The 26315-nt window shown below is 40.4% G+C and overlaps 1 protein-coding gene across 1 annotated transcript in view; it reads right to left on the reverse strand.

Annotated features, from left to right (window-relative positions):
• Positions 1 to 26315, reverse strand: part of ITGBL1 (integrin subunit beta like 1) — a 146508-nt gene that overhangs the window by 17723 nt on the left and 102470 nt on the right. The window contains exon 8 of the mRNA XM_009905252.2: positions 2273 to 2389. Within this exon, the coding sequence (XP_009903554.2) occupies positions 2273 to 2389 (117 nt within the window). The remainder of the gene's footprint in view (positions 1 to 2272; positions 2390 to 26315) is intronic.

Genomic DNA, 26315 nt, shown 5'->3' on the forward strand with positions numbered 1-26315 from the left:
CTGGCCTGCAGAGCTGGCAGAAGGAGCCAGGGAGCTGCATAATTTCCCTGTGTTCCATGAGCAAGTGATAGGAGCTCTCCTCAGCAGCTTAGACCCCCACAAGTCCATGGGACCAGATGGGATCCATCCTAGGGTGCTGAGAGAGCTGGCAGATGAGCTGGCCAAGCCACTCTCCATGATTTTTCATCAGTCCTGGCTCACTGGAGAAATCCCAGATGACTGGAAGCTGGCCAACGTGGTACCCATCCACAAGAAGGGCCGGTTGGATGAGCCAGGGAATTACAGGCCTGTCAGCCTGACCTCAGTGCCAGGAAAGATTATGGAGCAGGTCATCCTGAGTGCAATCACACAACACTTAGAGGATGGCCAAGGGATCAGGCCCAGCCAGCATGGGTTTAGGAAGGGCAGGTCCTGCCTGACCAACCTGATCTCCTTCTATGATCAGGTGACCCGCCTGGTGGATGTGGGCAGGCCTGTGGATGTAGTCTACCTGGACCTCAGCAAGGCCTTTGACACCGTCCCCCACAGCAAACTCCTGGCCAAGCTGTCAGCCCATGGCTTGGATGGGAGCACACTGAGATGGGTTAGGAACTGGCTGGAGGGCCGAGCCCAGAGAGTGGTGGTGAATGGTGCCACATCCAGCTGGCAGCCAGTCACCAGTGGTGTGCCCCAGGGATCAGTACTGGGCCCCATGCTCTTTAACATCTTTATTGATGATCTGGACGAGGGCATCGAGTCCATCATCAGTAAATTTGCTGACGACACCAAGCTGGGGGCAGGAGTTGATCTGCTGGAGGGTAGAGAGGCTCTGCAGAGGGACCTCGACAGGCTGGACAGATGGGCAGAGTCCAACGGCATGAGATTGAACACATCCAAGTGCCGGGTTCTGCACATTGGCCACAGCAACCCCATGCAGAGCTACAGGCTGGGGTCAGAGTGGCTGGAGAGCAGTCAGGCTGAGAGGGACCTGGGGGTGCTGGTCGACGGTAGACTGAACATGAGCCTGCAGTGTGCCCAGGCAGCTAAGAGGGCCAATGGCATCCTGGCCTGCATCAGGAACAGTGTGGCCAGCAGGAGCAGGGAGGTCATTCTGCCCCTGTACACTGCACTGGTTAGGCCGCACCTCGAGTACTGTGTCCAGTTCTGGGCCCCTCAGTTTAGGAAGGAGGTTGACTTGCTGGAACGTGTCCAGAGAAGAGCAACAAAGTTGGTGAGGGGTTTGGAACATAAGCCCTACGAGGAGAGGCTGAGGGAGCTGGGGTTGCTTAGCCTGGAGAAGAGGAGACTCAGGGGTGACCTTATTACTCTCTACAGCTACCTGAAGGGAGGTTGTAGACAGACGGATGTTGGTCTCTTCTCCCAGGCAAGCAGTACCAGAACAAGAGGACACAGTCTCAGGCTGCGCCAGGGGAGGTTCAGGCTGGATGTTAGAAAAAAGTTCTATACAGAAAGAGTGATTGCACATTGGAATGGGCTGCCTGGGGAGGTGGTGGAGTCGCCATCACTGGAGGTTTTTAGGAGAAGACTTGATGGGGTGCTTGGTGCCGTGGGTTAGTTGTTTGGGCGGTGTTGGATTGGTTGATGGGTTGGACGCGATGATCTTGAAGGTCTCTTCCAACCTGGTTTATTCTATGTATTCTATGTATTCTATTTCCACACGTAAAACTGAACTGCAGTGCTGCTTAACATCAACACACATTACCAAAAAATCAAAATTGAGCTTCTCACCACCGACATTGACGTCTTCATGTAAAATTACTAAGACAATGTATCTCAAGCATTTTAGATTAATTCATAAAGTATTTTACTAGATTTTTAGAAAATAGACATATCACTGTGGATGAATATGAAATATTCAGAACTGCTGCTGGAGATTACTGCCTTTAAAATAAATACAAAGATCCTCAGGAAAACATCAGCTGTACCAAACACAAAGTAAATCACCTAATTTTTCACATTTTTCCCTTGTGTCTGTATTCTTCTCTAATGAACACTGATGGAATTTGGCATATACTACAGCACTTACATTATGCTACTAGATGTATTTAATCTACTTCACTATCAGTATTTCTGAAGTTTTAAAATAAATATTGACTAATGGTATTTATAGAGCTTATTTCTTGCAGAAAGTCTGTAATTTAATGTAATTCATCAATTATGTCAATCAAGTATAGTCACATTATGCTATAAAACCAGGGGGAACAGAAAGTTATTAGCTGTCAAGATTTATATTGATTATACTACATTAATATTACACCAAATGAATGCATACCCCCACAGACAACGCCGTCCACATTTTCACACTGTCGATCATCACATTCACAGTTTTTGCCATGAACTCTGCTGTCTCCTGGAGGGAAACAAGTGCATTGGCCACATTCACATCTCCCTGTAAGAATTAACAATAGTTATTATTATATAATAAGAGTCACAATTGCAGTGAAATAAATAAACTAAACTCCCAAACTTTATTTACACCTCCCAAGACAAACTTCAAGTCATTCTGAATTAATTAAAATATGAACATAAACCTTTTTTTTTTTTAAATGAACAAAACAAAACAAGCCAATCCAAAACTATCCCTCCTCCATGGCAACTGGAAGCAAAGTATATGACTATTAGATCTTGGCGGAAGTGGCAAAAATAAGCAATCGCTGGCACTGTATGTTTTTCATATCTCAGCTTTGCATAACAGAGCTATGCTCTGAAAGAGTGGTTAAGCTTTTCAACAAGCTGCCCAGGGAAGCAGCAGAATCGCCATCCCTGGAAGTGTTCAAAAGTCACATAGATGTGCTTAGGCACATAGATCAGTGGTGGACTTGGATACCATTGGCCTTCCTGGCCACCTGGTTACTGGTTGGACTTGATGATCTTAGAGATCTTTTCAAACCTCAATAATACAATGGTTCTGTAAAAAAAATTAGAGCTGCAAAAATGATCAGAGGTCTGGAGCACCTTTCCTATGGAGAAAAGCTGAGAGAGTTGGGATCATTCAGCTGGGAGAAGAGAAGGCTCTTGGGAGACCTTCACTGCAGACTTTCAGTACCTTTAAAGGAGGCCTATAAGAAAGATTGGGAGAGTCTTTTTAGCAGGGCCTGTTACCACAGGACAAGGTGTAGTGGTTTTTAAGATGGCAAATTTAGACCAGATGTAAGGAAGAAAATTTTTACTGTAAGAGTGATGAAACAATGGAACAAGTTGCCCGAGAGGTGGCAGATGCCCCATCCCATGTCAAGTTGGATGGAGTTCTGAGCAACCTGATGTAGTTAAAGATTTCAACAGACTGAGGGAGTTGGGGCTGTTCAGTCTGGAGGAGAAGGGGGCGGGGGGGAGGAAATTGTGGGGGACTGTGTCCCATGAGAATCTGGAAAGTCCCTAGACCAAATGTTTAAGGGTGAGAAACTGTGAGATGAGATAGGAACCACCTGCGCTAGCTTAATGAGTATCATTAGCCAGTAAGAGTCTTAAGAAAAGTTTGTTAACCAATCCCATGCAGCCATATTAACCAATCACATGCAGCCCCACTAACAAGAGATACAAATATGAGTTGCTTGAGGAGAATCTGTGGTCTGGGACTCTGTCTCTATCCTATGCTTGCATTTTATCCTTGTTGCATTGGTCATCACCCCTGACCCTACAGCAATAGCATAGTATAGAATAGAATTAACCTTCAAGATCATCAAGCCCAACCTATCACCCAACACCATCTAATCAAATAAACCATGGCACCAAGTGCCTCATCCAGTCTCTTCCTAAATACCTCCAGTGATGGTGACTCCACCACCTCCCTGGGCAACCCATTCCAATGATAAATCACTCTTTCCATGAAGAATCTCTTCCTAACATCCAACCTAAACCTCCCCTGGTGCAGCTTGAGACTGTGTCCTCTGGTTCTGGTGCTGGTTGCCTGGAATAGGAGACCAACCCCACCTGGCTACAACCTCCGTTTGGGTAGTTGTAGACAGCAATAAGGTCTGCCCTGAGCCTCCTCTTCTCCAGGCTAAGCAACACCAGCTCCCTCAGCCTCTCCTCATAGGGCTTGTGATCCAGACCCTTCACCAGCTGTGTTGCTGTTCTCTGGACACGCTCCAGCAACTCAACATCTTTCCTAAACTGAGGGGCCCAGAACTGGACACAGTACTCAAGGTGTGGCCTAACCAGTACTGAGTACAGGGGCACAATGACTTCCCTGCTCCTGTTGGCAAACCATTCCTGATACAGGCCAGGATACCATTGGCCTTCCTGGCCACCTGGGCACACTGCTGGCTCATGTTCAGCCTACTATCAACCAGCACCTCCGGGTCCTTTCTGCCTGGTTGCTCTCCAGCCACTCTGACCCCAGCTTGTAGCAATGCATGCAGTTATTGTGGCCAGTGTGTAGAACCCAGCACTTAGATGCATTACATCTCATGCTGTTGGACTCTGCCCATCTGTCCATCTTGTCAAGGTCCCTCTGGAGAGCTCTCCTACCCTCTAACAGATCAACACCTGCCCCCAATTTGGTGTCGTCAGCAAATTTACTGATGATGGACTCAATGCCCTCATCCAGATCATCAATAAAGATGTTAAAGAGCATGGGGCCCAGCACTGATCCCTGGGGGACACCACTAGTGACTGGCTGCCAGCTGGATGTGGCACCATTCACCACCACTCTCTGGGCTTGGCCCTCCAGCCAGTTCCTAACCCAGCACAGAGTGCTCCTTTTGAAGCCACACACTGAGAGCTTCAGCTACTGTCAGTCATTTGGAAAGCAAAAATCCCCGTAAGTTTTCTTGACTAGATCTTAGGAAATAGAAGTTGAAAGCACAACCTCTGTCAGAGCCTTCTCTTCCAAAAACCTGCTTATTGGAGAACTCCCCAGAGCTTAAAGTGGAAAAAGACTCATCCATACTTCCATAGACCTTCCACTCCAAAGCCTGAAGAGGCAGCTTGTCCCTATCTGGGACTCGTTCTTTGTGTCTACCTTAGGCAACCTGGCAACTTCTACAAAAACGTCACACTGCAATGTCCCAAAGCACAGTCACCCTTATGCAGATAAGTACCTGATGAACAGGACCTATCTGTTGTGGAGACTCTATAAAATCAACAGAACCACCATTTTTAACAGTAGAATCCTGTCCAGATAATTCTGTAATAAAGTGGATGTTGAAGGAAAGTAAAATCAGCTTAAGCAAGTTGCTTTGAAGAAAGGAGTCAGCAGAGATGGAAAATCATCCAGAAGGATGAGCAAAGGGAGGCTCTGTAATGAGGCTCCTGCATGTTCTGTAATGAAGCATTACCTTCTGTAATTCTTAATTTAATAAGTCAGAATGACCTGAGAGCCCAGTGGCTGGGCACTTGCACTGCAATGGGAACAGGTTCCTCTCAGTCCCTGCTGCGATTAATATTTGTTAATTTTAGATAATGTTCAACAGTTTCACCAGGAAAAAAACAAAGACAAAAGCTAACAAAACAACACTTGGGAAATATCCTATCCCTGGGCAGACAAGACACATCTTTGTCATGTAGGAGATGTAAGCACAGGTTGTCTTTTAAAAGTCAACCACTAAGGGGATTTAGGCCCTACATTCTCTGTATTCTTAGCTAATGAATAAAACACCAATACCTATATTCAGAAAGCTCAAACTCCCTGTTTATAGATGTGCCTCATGTTTTATTTTGGCTGTCTTCCACCTAATGTTAAGGTATGATTTACATCATCTGACTTCAGACCTCAGCAGAACTGGAAGTGTCTTGAAAATGGACAGAAACCTCAGTCACTAAGTGGTCTGGGAAATTGTTCCTATGAGCTATTTATTTACTTGTAAATATTCAAAGATACAGTTAGTTTAGTACACAGCTGCTGGAATTGATAATTAAATTATTGGTGCATCATTCCTTTTCTTTTACAAATGTGACAATGTCACCACTAGAAACATGGTGATGCTAAATAATTGCAATGTTGTGATGGCTTAAAAAAGTATACTTTACCTCCAAAGTCCTGAGATTTTGGTTAGATTATGTAAAATGGGCTCACTCTGCAGAGAGAATTAATGGAGAATGAAATCTCTTTTGATACTGAACAGCTAGCTACATAGGAGTTAGACTCCAAAGGCTCAGTTTGTTGCCAGATAAACAAACAAACAAAATAACAGCATTCTGTAACAATAAATTTCAGGTTGCCTCCCTGGGAAAACCAGGATATTTGTAGGGTAGGCTTGTTTCAGCCATACTACTGCTTTGTCAGGTGTATCTGCTACTGAAATGAGAGAAGCTACACCTTATCTGTGACCATCTTCTCTTGCTTATTGTAATAAAATACCATACAAATCCAATCATTCAAAAGTAATTTGAAACTCACATTATACTGAAAGGGGATCAGCACTTTACTAAACATACTCTTCCTTTGTCTAGAATAATAGGTTTACCATAGCAACCTGATTGTAGAGGAAAAGCTACTGCCAAACACATCCTAAATTCTCTTTGAATTCCAGGGCATACAGAAGCAATTAAACACAGGAAGACTATAATATTCTGTACCTTCTCAACCATCTGTGCAACAGCTACAATTTATGAGTAAAAAGAAACAAGTTCACCTCAGATATTTTTTAGCAAGTGGCTTTCTCTAACACTTGCTAAACAAGGAGAGTAAATTCCATTGTCTGTTGTCTTCAGATGAAGAAAGCATGAGGTTGTATTAGCATTGAAAAGCTTAACCTACTTATTGCAATGCAAGACTCCAAAACCAGAATAATTATACAAGACATTTATCTACAATCGTAGTAGATAAATTTCCTCACACTCTACCCTCCCATTGATGTCAATAGAGTATTAACTTATTAGGGATAATACTTATTACTTAAGGCTGAAAAAAAGACCAGCTTAGGATAGCTGGGTTTTGCTTGTTTTTAAAAGAAATTCAAGTGCCACATTTCATTAAAACACAGAAGTCTCTTGGATAACTGACTCTAGAACTCAAAAAATCTGTGCCTTAATTATCTAGGGTTTTAGTTTACTTACCATTCACTATAGAATTTTTTAAGTCCTCTTGGCCACCATTTGTGAAACCATAACTAAACAGTAAGTAGACTTACAAAAAACCCTGCTCCAAAGTGAATTGCTGGGACCATTAGCTGCATGCATTCAAACCAATTTGCAGGTGCCTGTATAGACTGACTAAAAGTCATAGTATCGTAGTATCAGTCAGGGTTGGAAGGGACCACAAGGATCATCTAGTTCCAACCCCCCTGCCATGGGCAGGGACACCCCACACTAGATCAGGCTGGCCAGAGCCTCATCCAGCCTGGACTTAAACACCTCCAGGGACGGCGCCCCAACCACCTCCCTGGACAACCCATTCCAGGGCTTCACCACTCTCGTGGTGAAGAACTTCCTCCTCACATCTAGCCTCAATCTCCCCACCTCCAGCTTCATTCCATTCCCCCTAGTTCTATCTCCCCACCTCCAGCTTCATTCCATTCCCCCTAGTCCTATCACTACCTGATATCCTGAGAAGTCCCTCCCCAGCCTTCTTGTAGGCCCCCTTCAGATACTGGAAGGCCACAATTAGGTCACCTTGGAGCCTTCTCTTCTCCAGACTGAACAGCCCCAGCTCCTTCAGTCTGTCCTCATAGGAGAGGTGCTCCAGCCCTCTGATCATCCTCGTGGCCCTTCTCTGGACACGTTCCAGCATGTCCGTATCCCTCTAGTACATATAATCCCTTTCATACATATAATTTTTATTTTAAAACACTGTGCTAGAAGAATATAATTTGCTTAATAAAACATTTTTATCCTGTTATTGCCAGCAACAATACTGGGAAGAATCAGCAATAACTTTCAATGTAAAAATAAACACCGAATACAATAAAGATGTACTTCATTGCCTTTTCCTGTCTATAACTCCATAGCATAAAGGAATTTTCTGTGCATAGTACTGAAGTTTTATCTTCTAAATGAAAACAAATAAATATTTTGTTTGTTTGGCAGTTTTTGTTGTTTGTCTGGTTTTTAGTGGTTTGTTTTGTTTTAAATGTTTAAGGAATACCTTGCCAAATTGCTCCAAGATTGTGATTAAAAAAAAAAAAAGAAAAGGTCCACTGATATCTTGGAAAGACAGTGTTTCAGGCTGGTGACAAATAGAAGGCCATGTGCCTTTAGGAAGGATTTTTCTGCCCCATAGCTGTCCAGGCTTAACAACTGAGAGCACTACCTATCAGAAATTGCAATTTCTTTGTTATCAAGTGATCTCAGGCAACCTGAGCATATTCAGTAAAGCTGCTGTGCATTTCTGGCAGCAGAACCCATTTCATGCTGGGATGGGAACAGATGATCTGAATTAATGTTCAGAAATGGTAAATCAGGGAAGGGGGATGGCAAAAATTGCAGAGATGATCACAAAATTTGAGGGGATAGAGTGGGTGGGGGGAAGCAGATGTGACATGAAAACAAATGGGATGTAGCAGCTTCAGGTAAGAAAAAGGAAAATTCACTGACTGAGCAGTGGAGGAAAAAGACCAGTAGACAGAATAAGCAGCACTACAATGGGCAAACAAAATGCAACACTTACCAAAAATAAGGTGGACAATCTCATCATGCCCTGCTCAGTCTGAGGCACTAAGAGCAGTGCAATCCAGCTGAGCTTGATCAATGTAGAGAAGCTTATAGAAAACAGCTACGGACTTCTCACTGGACACACATAGATTATTTGGTCCCATTCCCAAAATGTCATGGAATGATTTCCCATGCCTAGAATGGATTTTCATTTAAAAAAAATCCCAAACCAAACCAAACCAAAAACATACCCCACCTCATATGAAAATATTCTATCCTTCCTGAGGTGCCAGGAAAAAAGGAAACTTTGGAATTATTTTTAGTTTGTACAAAAGTCTCCTTGGAACCTCTTTAAACACCTGAATATCTGGCTGATCTCACACAAACAATGCAAATCTAGGCAATAGTTTCTTACAAGGATTTTGAGCAAGTTATGTTCTACCTGTAACACATGTGCAGTCTCTAGTTATGTTGGGGAGAAAATAAGCCTTCCTCTTCTGAACTATAACTATCTGAAGGGTGGTTGTAGACAGGAAGGGGTTGGTCTCTTCTCCCAGGCAACCAGTACCAGAACAAGGGGGGATAGTCTCAAGCTGTGCCAGGGGAGGTTTAGACTCGAAGTGAGGAAAAAGTTCTTCACTGAGCGAGTCGTTCGTCATTGGATTGGGCTGCCCAGGGAGGTGGTGGAGTCACCATCCCTGGAGGTGTTCAAGGGGAGATTGGACGTGGCACTTGGTGTCATGGTCTTGTCATGAGGTCTGTTGGGACAGGTTGGACTTGATGATCCTTGGGGTCTCTTCCAACCTTAGTTATACTGTGAAAAGCTTCATGAACATGTCTAAGTACAGTTCTATTTGTCTTCAATGCCCCAATATGTCTGAAGTTTCATAAAAAAACAGCTAGATGGGCTAGAATAACTCTGGTGCAAAAGGTCTTCAATGGCTCCAATGAAAAAAAAAATTCTCCTGCTGGACTTGAACAAAGTTTTCTGCACTGAAATGCTGTTTTACCATCTCAGAGAAATGAAAGAACATCAGAATCCTTACATGTGGTTTGGTCTCTGTACAGAGCACCCAGCTGTATTTGCAGAGTGAGGAAGGTGCACTGTGCTGCTCACTGCAGCATGCAGACCTTTTTCACAGGAACCAATGTTAGTTCATTCCTGGTGAGCAGCACAGTGAAAGGAGCAGAGATGTGTAATGAGGTGTATCAGTACACACTCTGATGTGCTCTTTGCCTCAGTGTTTGCAGGAAAGATACAAAGCAAACAGCCCAGGAGAGGACAGCAACTTCCTTGCATTTGAATCACCAGATAGGAATATTTTAACTGAAGGTGCAAGAACTACAAAGAATTAATTTTCTTAGAGGGGGTTGGACTCAATAGTCTCTGGAGCTCCATTCCAACTCCTAACATTCTGTGACTCTGTGAACACAGGACTGCTCTATTAGGCTGTTTGGGGCTTGGGATGGGGGGAAATCTGGTGAAAACTGGATTTTCCACACAAGTTTCAAGCAATAAGTACTTTTTTTTCCCCCGCACTACATTGGGAAAAATAAAACTGCATTTTTCTCCTTGTATACGAGGAAAAAAATGTTCCACACCTATTACAAGAACAACTACTTGTTTGGATTTGGGTTGGGAACTAACACTCTTTTTCCAAATCAATACACAGAAAACAAACATGCCTTAAGTCTACTCATAAAAAGATTATTTACAGCATGACTGACCCAAGACCTCAACTAATGAAATAAAAGCTCCAGAGAAGAGCTTAGCTCTTCAGACATAAATCGAAATGAAAATTGCTTTAATAAATCTAAAGTAATTCCCAAACTTAATATTTTTAACTACTTTTTTTTTTTGAGGATTTTTGTGCACTGAAGTGAACTTTTAGCAGCAAGCATTGAGTTTTTTATTTAACTAGTACCAACTGTAGCTAGAGCATGCAGTTAAGCATCTGCATTTTCCTTAGTCTTACTACCTACCTCTCAAAGTCAGTAACAGCATCAGCTACTAAATTCAGCACTATCAACAGGGCTGAAGTAACTGCATTCAATTATTAACATGTAATTGTATCACACACTTAGAAGACATATCTATAGCTGATAACCTTTTGTGCCAGGTTGCACTATCTCACCGTAGGCCCATGGCTCACCTTAGGCCCTGCTTATATTGATACACATGTTTTTATTTTAATTTCCATATCATGTTTGGAAAACCTACTTCAACTCTGTGTTAAGTGCTAAGTGCTCAGTGACTCTGGGCTATCCAGTGCTACATGGAATATCATAGTCCCTTGTGAAAGGGCTGGGAACAGGTTGAAGCGGAGTATCATGGTGGCCCTGGGGACTGCTGCATAGCGTTTCTATTATTCTCTCTCTTTAGTAGAAGGTACTTCAAGTCCCATGCCTGCTCATCACCTACACTCAGCATGTTGCAGCAGCTGTTGTTATAAAAACATTAGCCTGTGAAAAAATGTAGAAATTCATAAATTAAGATATTGTTTTGCTAAAGCTGTCTCAGCCTTCCCACTATTGTATGTATGATTTATGATGTTCTCACTAGTACAAAGTGTACTAGTATGTATTATGTATGTACTAGTACTCATGTAATAAGATGTGTGGGATTTTTCTCAGACAGAAAACGCATGTTTCTTTTAATCCTTTTAAAACTGGGTTGCTTTATAATGACAAAGTCATAAGAAAGATTGGACAGCTTTGGTTTCTTTCCTCAAGGCAGAAAAAAAATGGAAACCACTAGAAAATTATACAGAAAACAAGTATCTCCAAGATAAAAACCCTGGAGAAATGAAAGATAAGTATGCTGCACCAAACAACATAACCCTCACATCAGTGCAAGCAACTGAATATCTAGGACTGTAAAAGTCAGCATTATGCAAGAGCAATCACAAATGGCTGACACTTGCTCCTCACTTTAGTACTCACTGACATGTATGGCTGGAAACCTAATTGCACAGTTGGCATATGGCATCTGAAGTAAATGCTCTCCCTTTGTGACAGCCTAAGAGTGAAATACTTCTTTAGATAAATCCACTCAGCACCACTTTACAGATTTAGCATCAGATAGTCTTTTGCAGATTTTGCTGTTCAGCTCTATTGATTTGTATCTTCTTTTCCGTGTTGTTTTTTCCCATTGTTTTTTCTTTCCCTTCCTCCATCTCTTTAAACATTTGCATAAGAAGCACTGCTGTGTTGCTTGTTTCTTTTTAAAATTGGTAACTTGTTGATATCTGAAGTCATCATCAAGATGGCATGTCTCCTCCATCTGCCTCCTCTCAACAGCAGTGCTTTGAGGATACAGTCCTTGAAGGCTGCTATTGTATTTCTGCACAGCCACAAGGATTTCTGGAGGAGTTCCAGAATCAAAGTCAAGAACAGCACTGCCCACTTTGAAAGAGCAGGGTTTTAGTTCTGTACCTCACTTTTCTTGGTGACATCTTCCTCAGGTCTCCCATTAGTGACACATCTGTAACAATTCACTCACTATATTAAGACACAGTAGGACTATGAAGGCAATTACTTCTCTGTTCTAAAGAAATGTGATAGTCAATGTTACCACACAGTGGAGAGATGTGTGAAGAAGACAAGTAAGAAGGTGGCAACACACTTCCTAAAGAAGAAGAAGTTTTAAGGCACAGAACAGTGGAAATGGAAGAGGAGGAATACATTGAGGAAAGAGAAAAAGCAGTGTGGCAAGTGTCACTCTGAAGATGTAGAGTCCCTAGAATTCATAAAGCAATCATCTGATTTTTTTCTACCATTCCTCCCCTCTTTCACCCCAGTAAAAACAGTTCTTTCCATCATCAGCCTCTTTCTTTTCTACTTTTATCTCTACTATTTTTTTCCTTCACTTTGTCCAGTGGGCCCTCCCCTCCCTTAAAATGTTGCACCACTGGGTACTGAACATTCTGTACTTCTACAAATCGCCTCACCTTTCAGATCACCCTGTGCTCTATCTTAATCTCTCTTTTTTTATTGTTTCCCTTCAAAATGCTTTCAATAACTGAAATTATCAAGAAAAACTACTGTAAAGAGATGCCAATAAATCAAGTGAAGGATATACAGCATTCCACTAAAACTAACATTTTCTCTATAGACTATGAAAAGTTAAGTATTGTGATTGATTTAAAAGAATCTGACTTGGGAATGCTTTTCCTCACCTTGACAGCTATTGGGAAAAATAAGTCTCATTTTCCTTTTAGCCCTTCCAGTTGTCTGATGCTTAGCATAAACTACTAGAAAATATTTTCTAGCAAAATCCAAGCATAACAAAGAAGGACAGTCTAACAGCACAAGATGTATGAAACACAAGGACATTGTTCAAGAAGCTGTGATGGCTTTTGATCCATTTATAGCTTTCTACACTTGACTGCCTTATCATCCAGAGAATTTACTGCTACCCCCTTTTTTACATGATCTGCCATGTAATGAGTCATTGCACTAATTCCACGGAGATATTTAATTTGCAGATTAATTTACTAGAAAATGTCAACTGCTTTGTGGAAGTTTAATCACAAAAATGGTAACCTTGTTCACTTCCTGCTGATGCCTGTTGTTTATTAGGTAGTAAATTTCAAGATATTTTAGGGTTGTAATACAAGTCTGTCTATTAAACCATTTAAATTCCCAGACACTGCTCTTTGAATCTTTAGCCAAGATTAAAGAGCTTTATAATGGCAAAACAACAATATGAAAATTCTCAACTGCATAGCAACCATCAATATTATTTACAGATAACAGACTGCTAAATTCAGAAACCATGGCAACAAAGGACATCACACTGTATCTACCTGATTGATTAGCTTTCACCTCAAGACTTTTTCCAGGAATGAAAGACATTACCTAGCAACTGCATCATCCACTGAGTTGTTCCAGGTTAAAGTGCTCTTACCCCTCACTTACAAGCAAATTTTCCCTTTTTCTTGCCAACTGGCCAGATTGTGTAATAGTCCTTCACTACAAGGCTTTCTATTTAAATTGTAAAGATACAGCCTTATGGCTCCTAAAATCGTCACCCTAAATGGGATTGCATCTGTGAAATTATATTTCTTCCCAGCATCCTAAAAGGTTTTCTCTGAGGAAATGTATGCAATGAGAAAATTAAAGGTCTAATTGTAACAGCTCTTTAAATGCAAACTTTATCTTTAGAAAAAAACCAAACCAACCACCACACCCACAATACCTCATTTTCCCACTCTCTGATTTCCAGTATTACAGTAAGTTCTTCATTACAGGTAACCCTGACTTTACAGATTTCAGGAAGAGCATATAGCAATAATAAAACAGTGAGCCAAGAGTTATCAAGAGAGTTATCACCCGAGAGGTGTACTTGTTTAAATTTCTGGAAAGTAATACTCTCTTTGCTCATTTGCCCTGGGCAGCCAAAGACACTCTCTGTTAAGACTGAGTTAGAGAGAACAGGTGTAATTATGAGATTCACAAATTTGTACTCAGCCTTTTGTTTGGAGAACCTGAATAAACCCCAGCAATTAGAGACAGTTAGCAGTTTCCAAGCTAGACAAAACACAAGCAACAAGTAATTAAATCCTACCATAGAGGCTTTGATTGCCATTACCACTATTCGTGCAATGTCCTGGATTTGTGATCAGTCTTCAAATCTTCCTAACAAATACAACAGTATTTTGAAACACTGAAATTAAGGTATTTTGGGTTTGAGTTGAGTCAAGCAACTGCTATGAAGAGCCCTTATAACAAGGTGCCATAGGGTGACAAATGAAGGCACAAACCCTGTTGCCACATAGCAACAAGATTCCAGAATTGCAGAGAGCAGAGAATCTCAGATGTCCTCCCAGAAGTCCTCTATTGCTGCATTGTAGAATCCCCAGCATTACAGAGTCTCAGAGTCCCACTTACAGAAGTAGTCCTGAAAGCCCTTAACAGACGAAGCAGCTAACAGAAGTCCCGAGCATATCCCTCTCAGCATTCCTACACTGAAGCCCTAGCCGAATCCCTAAACAATGTCCCTAGAGAAGCCCCAGTCTGTTTTATAGCTTGGAATGGCTGTTTTGTATATTCTTTGTTACCAATCACATAACCAATAAAATCCAACCACATATATAAGCAGAAATCTTTTCCCAATAAGAGGTTCCAGAATGTCAAGGAGGTGGCTTCTGCAGCATGTTCCAGTCAAAGGATGCCAACATGAGGATGTTGTTCTTGGCATACATGGAATGTTATCGTTTTGCTCTACGCAGTGTGAGAAGGAATTGGTCAGCTAAGGAATCATGCACTCTGCACACATCCAGCAGCTGCCCTCAGAACAGTGGCTACAGCAGTCACTGATAAGCAAAATAGGTGGATAAAACTTAATGGAAACTAGGGAATGAAAAAGCATCTTTTCAATGTGGGGACTGCTATATTACCACACAACACTAACTTCTGGGAGCAGCAGGAGGGTTTATGTAACTCGTCATTCTTCCTATAATTCCTCTCTCAAGAAAAGGAAGCAGAGAGGAGAAATAGTCCAATATTCCCCAGAAAACATTAAAAGCTCTTCAGAAGATGGAGAATTTGAAGCACATGACCAGTCATTAGGCCCTTGATAATTTAATGAATATCCAGATCTTGAGGAAAAACGGTCACATAAGTTGTTAGCAAGACACGTGATATTATAGATTTTATCTCTTTTATTTAAGAATATGGCTCATCTTTTTATCTTTGAAAGTCACTTTAAGAGTGATAATCTTATCAATACTGATATATGTAAAAAGTTAAGATAAAATTAAGAATGAAATGTCAAGTTTTTATAGCATCAGAAGCATTCTGAAGTCAAATGAAGCAAAAATAGAAAAGCTAAGGTCTATTATATAAATCAGAGAGTAAGAGGATCTTTTACAACTGATTAAAAATGTTAAGACTGCAAAGCCTGGTAAGTACTGTAGAGAATTCTATGCTAAATTGAAAACATTTATCCTCTTCTGTTCTGAAAATAAGTATACATATTACAGAAAGTACTGCTTTGTCAATCTCCTCCGTCGTCATGTACAATCACAAAGGCAAAACAAATAGTGCTTTCTACCAACCAGTTGCTTTATTAAATATTTAAAAAATCATCAGAAACTATATTGCTAGATAAAGAAAAAAAAAAAGGCAATCTTTTCAAGGATAAAGCAATACTCACTGCAACATTTCTAGCAAAAAAAAATTAATATCACCCAACCAAAAGAATGACTAAATGAAATCTTCTGGACTAGCACTGGACTGAGTGCTTTTATTTCTCTGGGTAGAGAAAGAATGCATCCAAGCCATCTGCTGTAGCAATTTGTGTGCCTTTCCTCCCTCAAAATACTTCATCTAAGGAGGTCCACAGAATTATAAACTGAAATTGTCTATTCCCCACCAAAGCAACTCCCTACCCACTCTAGCTGTTTAGGAGGAGGTCTTTGCCACTTCAGAGTGAGGTTTCTGCATCAGAAAGGAAAGAACAAACTCAACCCTCTAGATAAAGCAGATTCATGAAGTAAACCCTATAAAAGTCAATTACAGTACATTTTTAGCCTCAACAAAAGCTCACTGATAAAATAGTCAATGCCAAAGTCAACAAAACAGAAAGACACTGCATTTCATGTGTATTCAAAGGTGAGATTGTTGGAAGCTTTTTGTTTCTTTTTTCATGCTTTTGTGTTTAAAGATATGAGTAGAAAAAGTTAAGTGGTTGCCAAGGTAGCAGAAAACAGGCATGAAGAGAAGAGAAGACCATTACAATAACTACTTACACTTCAGTAAGTAGTCTCTGGAATATACATGTGTAAGAAATGTTATCTAAATGGGTTCCACTAAAGAAACCACCCCAGAACTAGAGCCAGAGCTGAGGATGGAGGCAAAATTTGGATGTGGAATGAAAAGATACAAAAGACCAGGGAAAACTAGATGAAAACTGAAAACTTTCACATCTGGCAAACAAGATTTGGGCAGCAGATTCCCAGATGAGGAGAATGGGAAACATCTAACAATTAATTCAGGTCACAACAGCAAAAACAGTAATAGAGAAGAAGGATAAGTTTTGCATCCTCCAAACACCCTGAAAAATGAAGAAAATATGTGAAATGGAAGGAAATATGATCAAAGGTGACTGTACATCATAGAATCACAGAATCATTTAGATTGGAAAAGACCCTTAAGATTGAATCCAACCACTCACCTAAGATTGCTAAGTCTACCACTAAGCCATGCCTCTAAGCATCACATCTCTACATCTTTTAAATACTTACAGGGATGGTGATTTGATCACTTCCCTGGCAGCCTGTTCCATTTTTTGGTGAATATTTTTTTCCTAATATCCAATCCTTCCCTGGCACAACCTGTGGCTATTTCTTCTCCCCCCATCACTTGCTGCTTGAGTAAAGAGACTGACATTCATCTCATCACAAACTACTTTCATGTAGCTGTAGAGAGTGCTAAGATCTCCCCTTATTGCCAACAAACAGACAAGAGAGGCAAGTAAGTATTAGAACCTGTTAGAGCCCACAGAAGAATAAGTGAGCAATCGTGTGAAAATAGAAAGTAAGGTGATCTGCCAAAGGAAAGAACAAAGTAGGAAATACACAACTGCCACTCAGCAAAATAAGGGAGATTAATTGCAAAAAGACATGGGTGCAGAAAGTGAGAGGGTGAGTAGTGACGAAGATGCTCCAGCAAGTGGTAATCCAGGTGTCCTCAGGAAAATTTTTCCAATTTGCAGAAAAGAAGTGACTTCAAACCAGAAAATTAAAGACAACATCTAGGTCAAGCAGTGGTGTGAAGAGAGAGAAAAGAAAGTCAGTACTGCCTTCTAAAACCAGAATTCTGTCTGAGTCAAAATAACTTTATCTATGGAAAGAGACAGTACATTTCCCATAATAATAATAATAATCTGACCCCATTCCCATAGGAAGACAGGTCTGATTAATCAAGACATTCATCTTGCTGAACTATAAAACAATGTTATCTATCATTTTACAGACCACTGAGTCTACAGAATGAAACACTATTTCCATTATACTTCAAAACATTACTTGATTTTTGCCTAAGAACACTTTTCACTGTCACTACTATGGCTACCTTTCCTCTTACACAGTGGCCTCTGAACCACCATGGCTCATCAGGAAGCTCACTTGGAAAGTATGGTAGCACAGAGATCTTGTGCCAACCTGGAGAAAACCTGTTCCCATTTGGCTGTTCAATCAAGCTAGATCTTCCTTTCAGCAAAAGCAACTATTCTTGTACACTTACTCATTATAATTAGAGGGTCAGGGTGAATGGTTGAAACTTATTAGCTTCACCCTGGCTCTCAATTTAGGGAAATTATTAGAAAGTCATTTTCTCTTCTAGAAGAGTGAATCAGGATTATGGTACCTCAAAGCAGAGCACTAGCAACCCATGTATTAAAAGTGGTCAGCATGTAAAATGCTATTTGGGGGGGGGGGAACCACAAGAAAAACCAAACCACCACCACCACCAAAACCAGCCCCACAACCTGTAGCTTACATGAAGGAGAAATTTGCAGAGTGTCTCCAGATGGAGAAAGACAACATGAGGGGAAACTGCCCCTTACAGCTGCCAGATACCATTTAACAGCTGACAGAAGCTCTTATGCTGCTTTGAAAGCCAGGTGCTCCTGGTCCTTGGCTCCTGCTGCACTCAAAGAAACCACCAGAGCTGACAGCTCTTGGTTTGTATGAGAGGTGATGACTCACAGGAGCTTGGATCTTACAAATCAATCAGCTCTGCTGCTCCTGAAGGTATCATGCTTGGAGCAGAAGGTGCTCCTGAGTCCTGTCAAGCCCAAAGCTCCAGGGCATCTTTTAACAGCAGTAGTATTCTACTCTGCTGGAAGCTGGCTGCCCTCAGCTGTTAAGCTTGGACTTGTTCATACACAAGCACGGGAGATGAGCTGGGCAGATTTGCAAGTATAAAGCAGCATTTGCTGTTCAAGGGTTTCACTGAGACAGATTAAACTGGTGTAGGAGAGGAGACAGAAGGCAAAATCCAGCGGTGAGAAACATTGTTTCAGCACTAGGATGCCATCTCTGAGTTTAGTGTGACAATGCTAAAGCCATGTTTGCTCATGGATTTTTATAGACTAAAAAAAATTCATTCCAGACCTTTTCTGGAAAATTAGTTAGAGCGCTGTTTAGAAAGCAATTTTTAAAAGAGAGATAAAAACAATTGCTGCTAACCAGATTGAACAGAATGAGTCTGGCAAGCTCTGTTGTACATACATGATTTCAGATGGAAAATCGGCCTAGATCAAGCATTCCACACCTATCATAAACATCTTATTAGAGAAACAAAACAGGCCTGGTATTACCATTTTAAATTTGTCAAAATTGCTTTAAACACAACATGAATGTGAGATCTACTTTTATGTCTATTTTAGAGCAAAGCACCCCAAATTACTTAGACAAATAAAAGCACCAGTTTAATACTATGTTTAAAAAGGAATTAATTCTGTAGATTGGTTTTTAAGATAATGAAGGTTTGGCTTTGGTTTGCTGTAGTGGGTTGAGAGACCAATTTTCCCACCACAGGCAAAAGAAAGACTCAGACAAAATGGATTGCAAAAAATGGTGGAAAGTTTAAATGGAAAAACAATGAAAGTTTTACAGAAAACCACAAGCACCGTGACAAAAGAGAGCGAGATCCCAGAACATACCCAGGAACGTCCCATCCCCACCTGGGGGTACACCCAACCCCCCCCCAGGGCTCTTTTTGCCCACCCCCCGCCCAAGGGAGGTGGCTCAACTGATTACCGAGGCAGCAGCAGGGAAGAAAAGAAAAAGGGAAGACCCCACACTGATGTTTTATAGGGGAGCAGGGTATTATGGGAATGAAATACCTGGCTTCCTGTGAACACCCACTCTGCTGCGCTCCCCCTTGGGATATCCCAGGTGTGGCCTGTGTGGTGGCATCATGGGGGCCAACACCCAGCCTAAACCACCACATTTGCTTTGTTTCTAACAGCAAGCATTAAAGAACTAATGATGTTTCTTTCACTGTAAAGGCGGACTGAGTCCTTTTTGCTAATATAGTCATAAGAAAATTTTCTTTAAGCCTCCTTACAGTAGTTCCAGGCAACTGGAAAACTGATGCATTAATAAATTCCAGTGCAGGACACTGTAGGGTCCCAGCAATTGCTTGGATTTTCACCCTTCTCCCCAGGAACCTGAGTAATGGCAGAGCAGTGACAGCAGCAAATAAGAGGCTGCCACAGAAGAATTAGTAATTTTGTTGCTATTTTCATTTCCTTCTCATGGAGTATGGAGGCTAGTGAGGCTTGGTGCTGAGTGAGTGGGAAGAAATAAGGAAAATAATCAGTAGAACTCATTATTTTTCTGTGAGAAAAAGTGGGAGGCATAAGTTATAGGGGGTGGTAATTGTAGATCAGACAAGGGCAGAAACTGATACTCAGTTGTGAGAGGAAAAAGAGCAGTGGAGAGAAGTCGGCTGAAAATAAGCAGCAACCACATGTACTATAACAGCAGTAGCACGCAAAACATGTCAAAACTCTTGCAGTGCACACTCACAGAAATGAAGCACTTGGGTTTTTCCTTCCCAAGAATACCAGCTCTGCCTCCTCCCCAGTAGTGAGACTGCACACATCTCAGTATCATTACTGGAGACATCAGATCTCTCCACCTTGCACAGCAATTCAGAAGTTATGATGTGAAAAGGGGTCAGCAGGCAGGGCAGCAGTGGGTAACTGCCGGAGCAGGCTGCACTGTAGTAGACCTAGACAGTCTGGGATTGTCACTCTCAGGATCAAGAGGCTGAGTACAGGAAGAACACAATGACAGAATTTAATATTTTTCTTGAAGCTTTCATTATCAGCACTGCTACTTAAATGAATGACTCATTCATCTATCCTGTCTCAAAGATCATAACAGGAAACATTACACTCATCTCTGTTTCTCCACTACTTTATTTATAGCTGCAATTAATGAAAAAGTGTGTTTTCCCAAGAAGTTTCACTTCACAAAACTCTACAGATCAGAAAGTTTGTAGAGCATAAGAAACACATAAAAAACAATACACACACAGAGGACACACACACTTCTTTTATCTATTTGAAAGACAACCTAGGCTTAACCTGAAAAAAACAATCACTGATAATCAGAGGTTCAGTGTTCAGGAAAAAAAAAAAAGAAGAACAAAGAAAAAGAAGAAGAAAAAAATGGGGGGGGGGGGGGGGGGGGGGGAAGCCAAATAAACGCCACTCCAATTGTAAATGCAACATTCTAATAGGACATGGGGTAATGATTTCAAATTGAAAGAAGGTAGCAAAGAATGTAACAAACTCAGCAAAGCTGAGTTTGAGTTTTGAGCTAATCCATGTCCTGTGTTCCTAATAAAATATTTGTTTGAAGAATATTATTAACTCCTGTTGTCTATACCATACAAAGCCTTTTATTTGATGTGATCCATGGTAACTAGGGAGACGTGTCTGGAACTCAGGGTCTGTAGAAGGCTCATAAATTTGTCTTCTGCAGACATATTCTAGTTGAAAGTAGACTCAGTTTTAAGAGTGCCTGTGGCACTCAGGAAAGGAGAGCCCCACTAGTTCGTACAAAGGCTGAAGTGAACCATAAACTAGTCACCAAGGGATGTATTCTTAAAGAATCTGAAAGCAGAAAGAGCAGCTCTCTGAACTGTCCTCCTTAGCTCTCCTCTTACTGTCAATGCCCTCTTTTTAGGAAGGCATAGGCAGTGGCAGAGATTGCTTGCTATAAGGAAACAAATTACTGAGTTATTAAGTGATGAGTGACCTTCTACCTTTCATGTACTTTTTAGACAAGGCAAAAAGGGAACACAGCACAGCATAGATTAGCAGCAATAACAAACCGGAGAAAAACCCACACTGAGGAGTGTCTTAACTGTTCTTTTTCATTAGAATATATAAATTACACTCCTCTCAGGCATTAGCCTAGTACCATGAAATCACACCATTGCAAAGAGATGGGCTAAATGTCTTGTACTGATGTGACCTACTCCTAAGGCACTGCAGCAGGTTATTTTTAATTGAAATTAATTCATTTGTATTGATGGGAAAATGCCATGAAGTGATGACACAAAATTCAACTGATCTATATGTCCTGTGGGAAAGCCTTTTCAGCTAGTGTGTGTAAGAGTGGAATTAGTGGGGAGATCACAGAACAGCTGAGGTGCAAAGACATCCTTGGAAATCATCTGTACAGTGCAGTGTGACCTATAGCTGGCTACACGGGACTGTGGTAGTTGGGGTTTGAATGACTCCAAGGATGGAGGCAGTAACAAAATATCTAGGCAACCTCTTCCAGTGTGTGGCCACCCTAACAGCAAAAAACCCTTTTTGCATCTTAAACCCTATTCTCCTGCAATCTACTGTGACAACAGGATATTCATGGGTTTCCATTACTCAGAAAACCTAAATAATTTTAAGACAAATTACCACAACACCTCTCCTACAAGAGGTGAATTTTAAAAGCAATTAAAAAAAATAAATTGGTTAACTAGAGACCATTGAGGTTTTTCTGGGGGGGGAACAAAAGCTCATGGTGAAATGTGCAATATGTATTTGCACTCAACACTTTCCAATTAATCAAAAAGAAAAAAAATCTGTGAAATAGAGTATTTTGTAGAACCAAACAACTCTGCAATGGACACCTCTGAAAATTAAGTAATGTACCTGTTTTGCAAAGGCTGTACACTATTTTTAACTAACAGATTATAATTTTTTTTAAATACATAAATTAAAAAAGGAATCAATATGGTAATGTATTTTACTGACTTCTAAGTAACACAGGAATTCATTGTAAAAGTGTGCTTTTTCCATCTACCTTTAAAACAGTGATGTGTTTCCGTTTGTTATAAAGGATGCACTTCAAGTTACTCACTTTCTTTGCCCTGCTGGGTGCTGGGTCTTTAGAAAGAATGTCAGAGATAGAAGCAAAGTGATATTCATTAAAGCACAAAGTACTCTACTTTTCACTCTCTGACTATCAAAAGTGGGCTCCATATTTATTGTAAAATGTGTTTCCTGGGGAAGATGAATATTCATAAGGCATCCCATCAGAGACAAGACCATTTCTTAAATAAAACTATGACAGGATCAATCTTTCCAAATGTCCTATCAAGCAATTCCAACTCTGCCCCCCCCTCCCCCCACCTGTTTTCTTTGATTAAAAAATCAAATAGCTTATAAGAAAAAAATTAAATTGGGTGTTCTTGTCTTTGGGTCAGTCAGTTGCACTAATTATAACAATTATAACACCTGTTGGTTTGTCTCAAGTTCTAGCACGAGGTCTACAGTAACATCTCAAATCAAGATTAGGCACAAAGGTATTTAATAAATTGAAAATAATTTAAAACATCTGATCTACACTACAAACAGTGCTCTAGGAATCTTCAGATCCAAATATCACTTCAATTAAAAGAATTGCTTAGTATGCCTGCAATTTTTAATATGAAAAAGATTATTCAAGACCAGGGGTTAACTTCTGCCAAGCATTTTTTCTGTGTTACAGTGTGTAGATGAAAGGGCACTAGAAGTGTTTCTCTTTCAAACGAATCCCTTCAGTGAATTATTCCTGTAAAATACTATGATGAATTATAAGCATTATCATCCAAAAAAGCACTAATAGTCAAAGAACAAGTGTAGCAGATTCCAAAATACAACCCTTTGATTACTTAGAGTTAGTAGTATGAGTCACCAACAGCCACCAAAAAAATTAAAGAGGCTACCTCAGCGCTGTTTGATATACTGAAATGGGTGCACCGATTCATTAAGTAGGGAGATGGATGTACCAGAAGCCCACTATTCACACTGCACAGTCTGGGCAAGGCAAGTGGCTGTCTCCATCTTTCCAGAAAGAAAGTGATACATCAAAGTGTAGAAAGTTACAGGGTCATGCACCTGCTGACTCCCTGCAGCATGCAAAGAAACACAACTGATTTATTAGTGAGAGATGGATCTCATTACGCTACCTGTAATAGGCACCAATCGGGCATTGCCCAAACTCATTAACAAGCCCCATGAACAGCTGTATCTCCTGCTGCTCACTTCTGCTCTTCCTTAGGGACTTCTCATAATATAGATATTGAAGTCTGAAACTTAGATAAGGGATAGAGAAGGAAGGACAGGAAATTATCTGTTGTTTTTCAAATCTCAGGATTTTTGCCCTTGAGCTTTATCTTTTCTTCAGAATGAAGTATTTTTGTGCATTGTCTTTCATGAAGTTATGGTCCTCCTGATATCTGACTCAATAATTAATGTGTAAAGTTATTGCTTGCATGCATAATCTTCCTCTCTCATGAATATGTGAAGGAGGAAAGATTATAAGTTGTCAAATGCTTCTAGAGCCTCTCTCCATGACAGAATGATAGATCCCCATGCTGTATTTAAAACACAGCTGAATAGGTAAAAATAGTGTTTAACTTTTATAGTCATTATGAACCACAGTAATTTATTGAACCCTTCAATCAGTTGAGGAAACAAAAGATTGGGGATGGGTGAATGACTCATTTCTTTTCATGCCATGTGCACTGATGCTTCAGTAACTTGATGATCTGAAGTCTAAATAAGACTGTACAAATGTATCACAGAAATGAAGCAAACAAAACACATCATAAACAAAAACAAATAAGTGGAAGGCACTGAGGGAAACTCCAGCCACCGGTTGGCTGTTAATCTGCAGGATGTGTCTGAAATAGTTGGGAAGACAAATGTAGATTTCACAGTGATATGGGGTGGGGGAAGGTAATTTCAATAGGAAGAAGTCTATGTAAATAGGCTTGGATATTTCTGCCCCCACGACTTGACTACAGAATGTATGCACATTTTGCACCATTTTTTTTTCTCTTTTCCCAGAAGTTAAAACCTGTCCATGGAAGGAATTTTGATGCCGTGTTAACATGACGCAATGCCATAATGTATATGAATGGAAGGCAATTACTTTTACACATGACATTGAAAATAATTTTGTTCTACTGCATTTATGAAACTGGAATCTAAGTAGTACCACCTGTCATGGAAGATTCATTAAGAGGATAGTTTAAATAAGTCTGCCAAAACACAACAAGAGATCCTGGTTCAGCTCAGGCAAAACATAAATTCCAAGAACTGCTGTATTGAATTGAAGCAGTAGGATATCTAATCCTGTATCCCTTCAGTGACCATGAAAAGTTTTGAAAGATTCAGATTTGATATTCCAAAAACCATCTCACAAATCTTGGCATCACTCACACAGGGATCCCTTCAAGATTACCTGAGGAGCCACATAATAATCCATAGAAAGTTAGATGAGGAAAAAAACTTTTAACACTTATTAATTATAACAATTCTTACTTGACAGTACAGAGAAGCTAATTTCTTTCCAGGTATCAAAGGGGTAAACTTTGAGAAGAAAATTAAAGAAGAAAAATAAATAAGTCACTTTTTGCCTCATTCCATTCTCAAAATATTCCCCCACACACAGCCAGAAGAAAACAACAATTAGAAAAATTTTTTCAGCACCTTCAAATGAAGGGAAAAAAAATTGAAAGAGATGTAGGCAGGTCTCATGGCCTCCTGAGACTGAAACTGCAACCATAAACACGGGTGGTGCTATAAACACAGCCATAAGCACAAGGTCTTATATATGATTTCAGTGACACTGATGCTGTGGATTGGATTGCAAATGCCGTGCCATTGATACATTTGCTGTTTGCACTTGTGAAGTTAAGATAATCCTTTCAGCTGCATTCTGTTCTGAAAAATTTCCTTTTCCTTACAATATCCCGAAGTTGTCTTTGAAGCAGCTGACAGAGGCTTTCAAGGTGTGAATAAAAAGATTAGCTAGATAACTGCATTGAAATTTCTTATCCAGGTACCGAGTCTTAACTAGTTACTAGAACTACCCAATATCTCTCTTTGTCAAAAGCCTTCATGATACCAAATCCACACCATACTAAGCAGACAGCCACGCAAAGAATTCCTGACAGTAAATATGAAGTGAGCAATAAAGGTGTGGTGGAATCCAATTAATCTTTGTTGTTTTGAAATATTATAGAACACCAGTAATTACTCTTCATTGTTCTGCTGATGTAGTAGGCAATTAGTAAGGTTACTAAGCTCCATTATGGGCCATGAAAGCAGGTGTTATCCAGTATTTCAGACTAACAGATCAAAATATTCTTTCATGATGTTTTTAAGTATCTGATTATGTATTTCTTACTGGGGAATATATATAAAGTTTCACAATAAAACATATCCTTTGTTTAACCCCAGAGCAGAGAAAGCGACATTATAACTGATGACACAGAAAACAAGAGAACAATTAAAAATCTCAGCTAACGCTAAGCCTGAGAAGGCAGTGTTCCCTTTTGTTTATCATATGCCATTATTTATTGTCAACAGAACAGAAACCTCTTCAGACAAGAGGCTTCACCTGTTGCCACAGTGCTTGCAGAAATACTGCTGCTAGCTCCTAAGTGCAGACCAGAGACACTAAAAGAATAGAAATGATCACAGAGTAATTGAAACCAAGCCTGAGACAACTGGTGACTAAATATAGAGCCTTAACATAAACCTCAGTTTGGTTTATTAAACATATAGGCACAACAGAATTATTAGCTCTCCATTATGTATCTATTCTCACACAAATATGTCGTTTAAAACACTCACCATGCAGTATCGTTATGCTTCTTTAACACTAACCTGGTGTCTTTGAAGACAAACACTAAGAGAATTAGAAAACACCATTAGTTGGGAACCTTTTGAAATGGAGAACAGGGCCTACTCACCACATCAT

Source organism: Dryobates pubescens, chromosome 7 (genome assembly GCF_014839835.1).
Source record: "Dryobates pubescens isolate bDryPub1 chromosome 7, bDryPub1.pri, whole genome shotgun sequence".
In the NCBI taxonomy this organism is placed as follows: Eukaryota; Metazoa; Chordata; class Aves; order Piciformes; family Picidae; genus Dryobates; species Dryobates pubescens.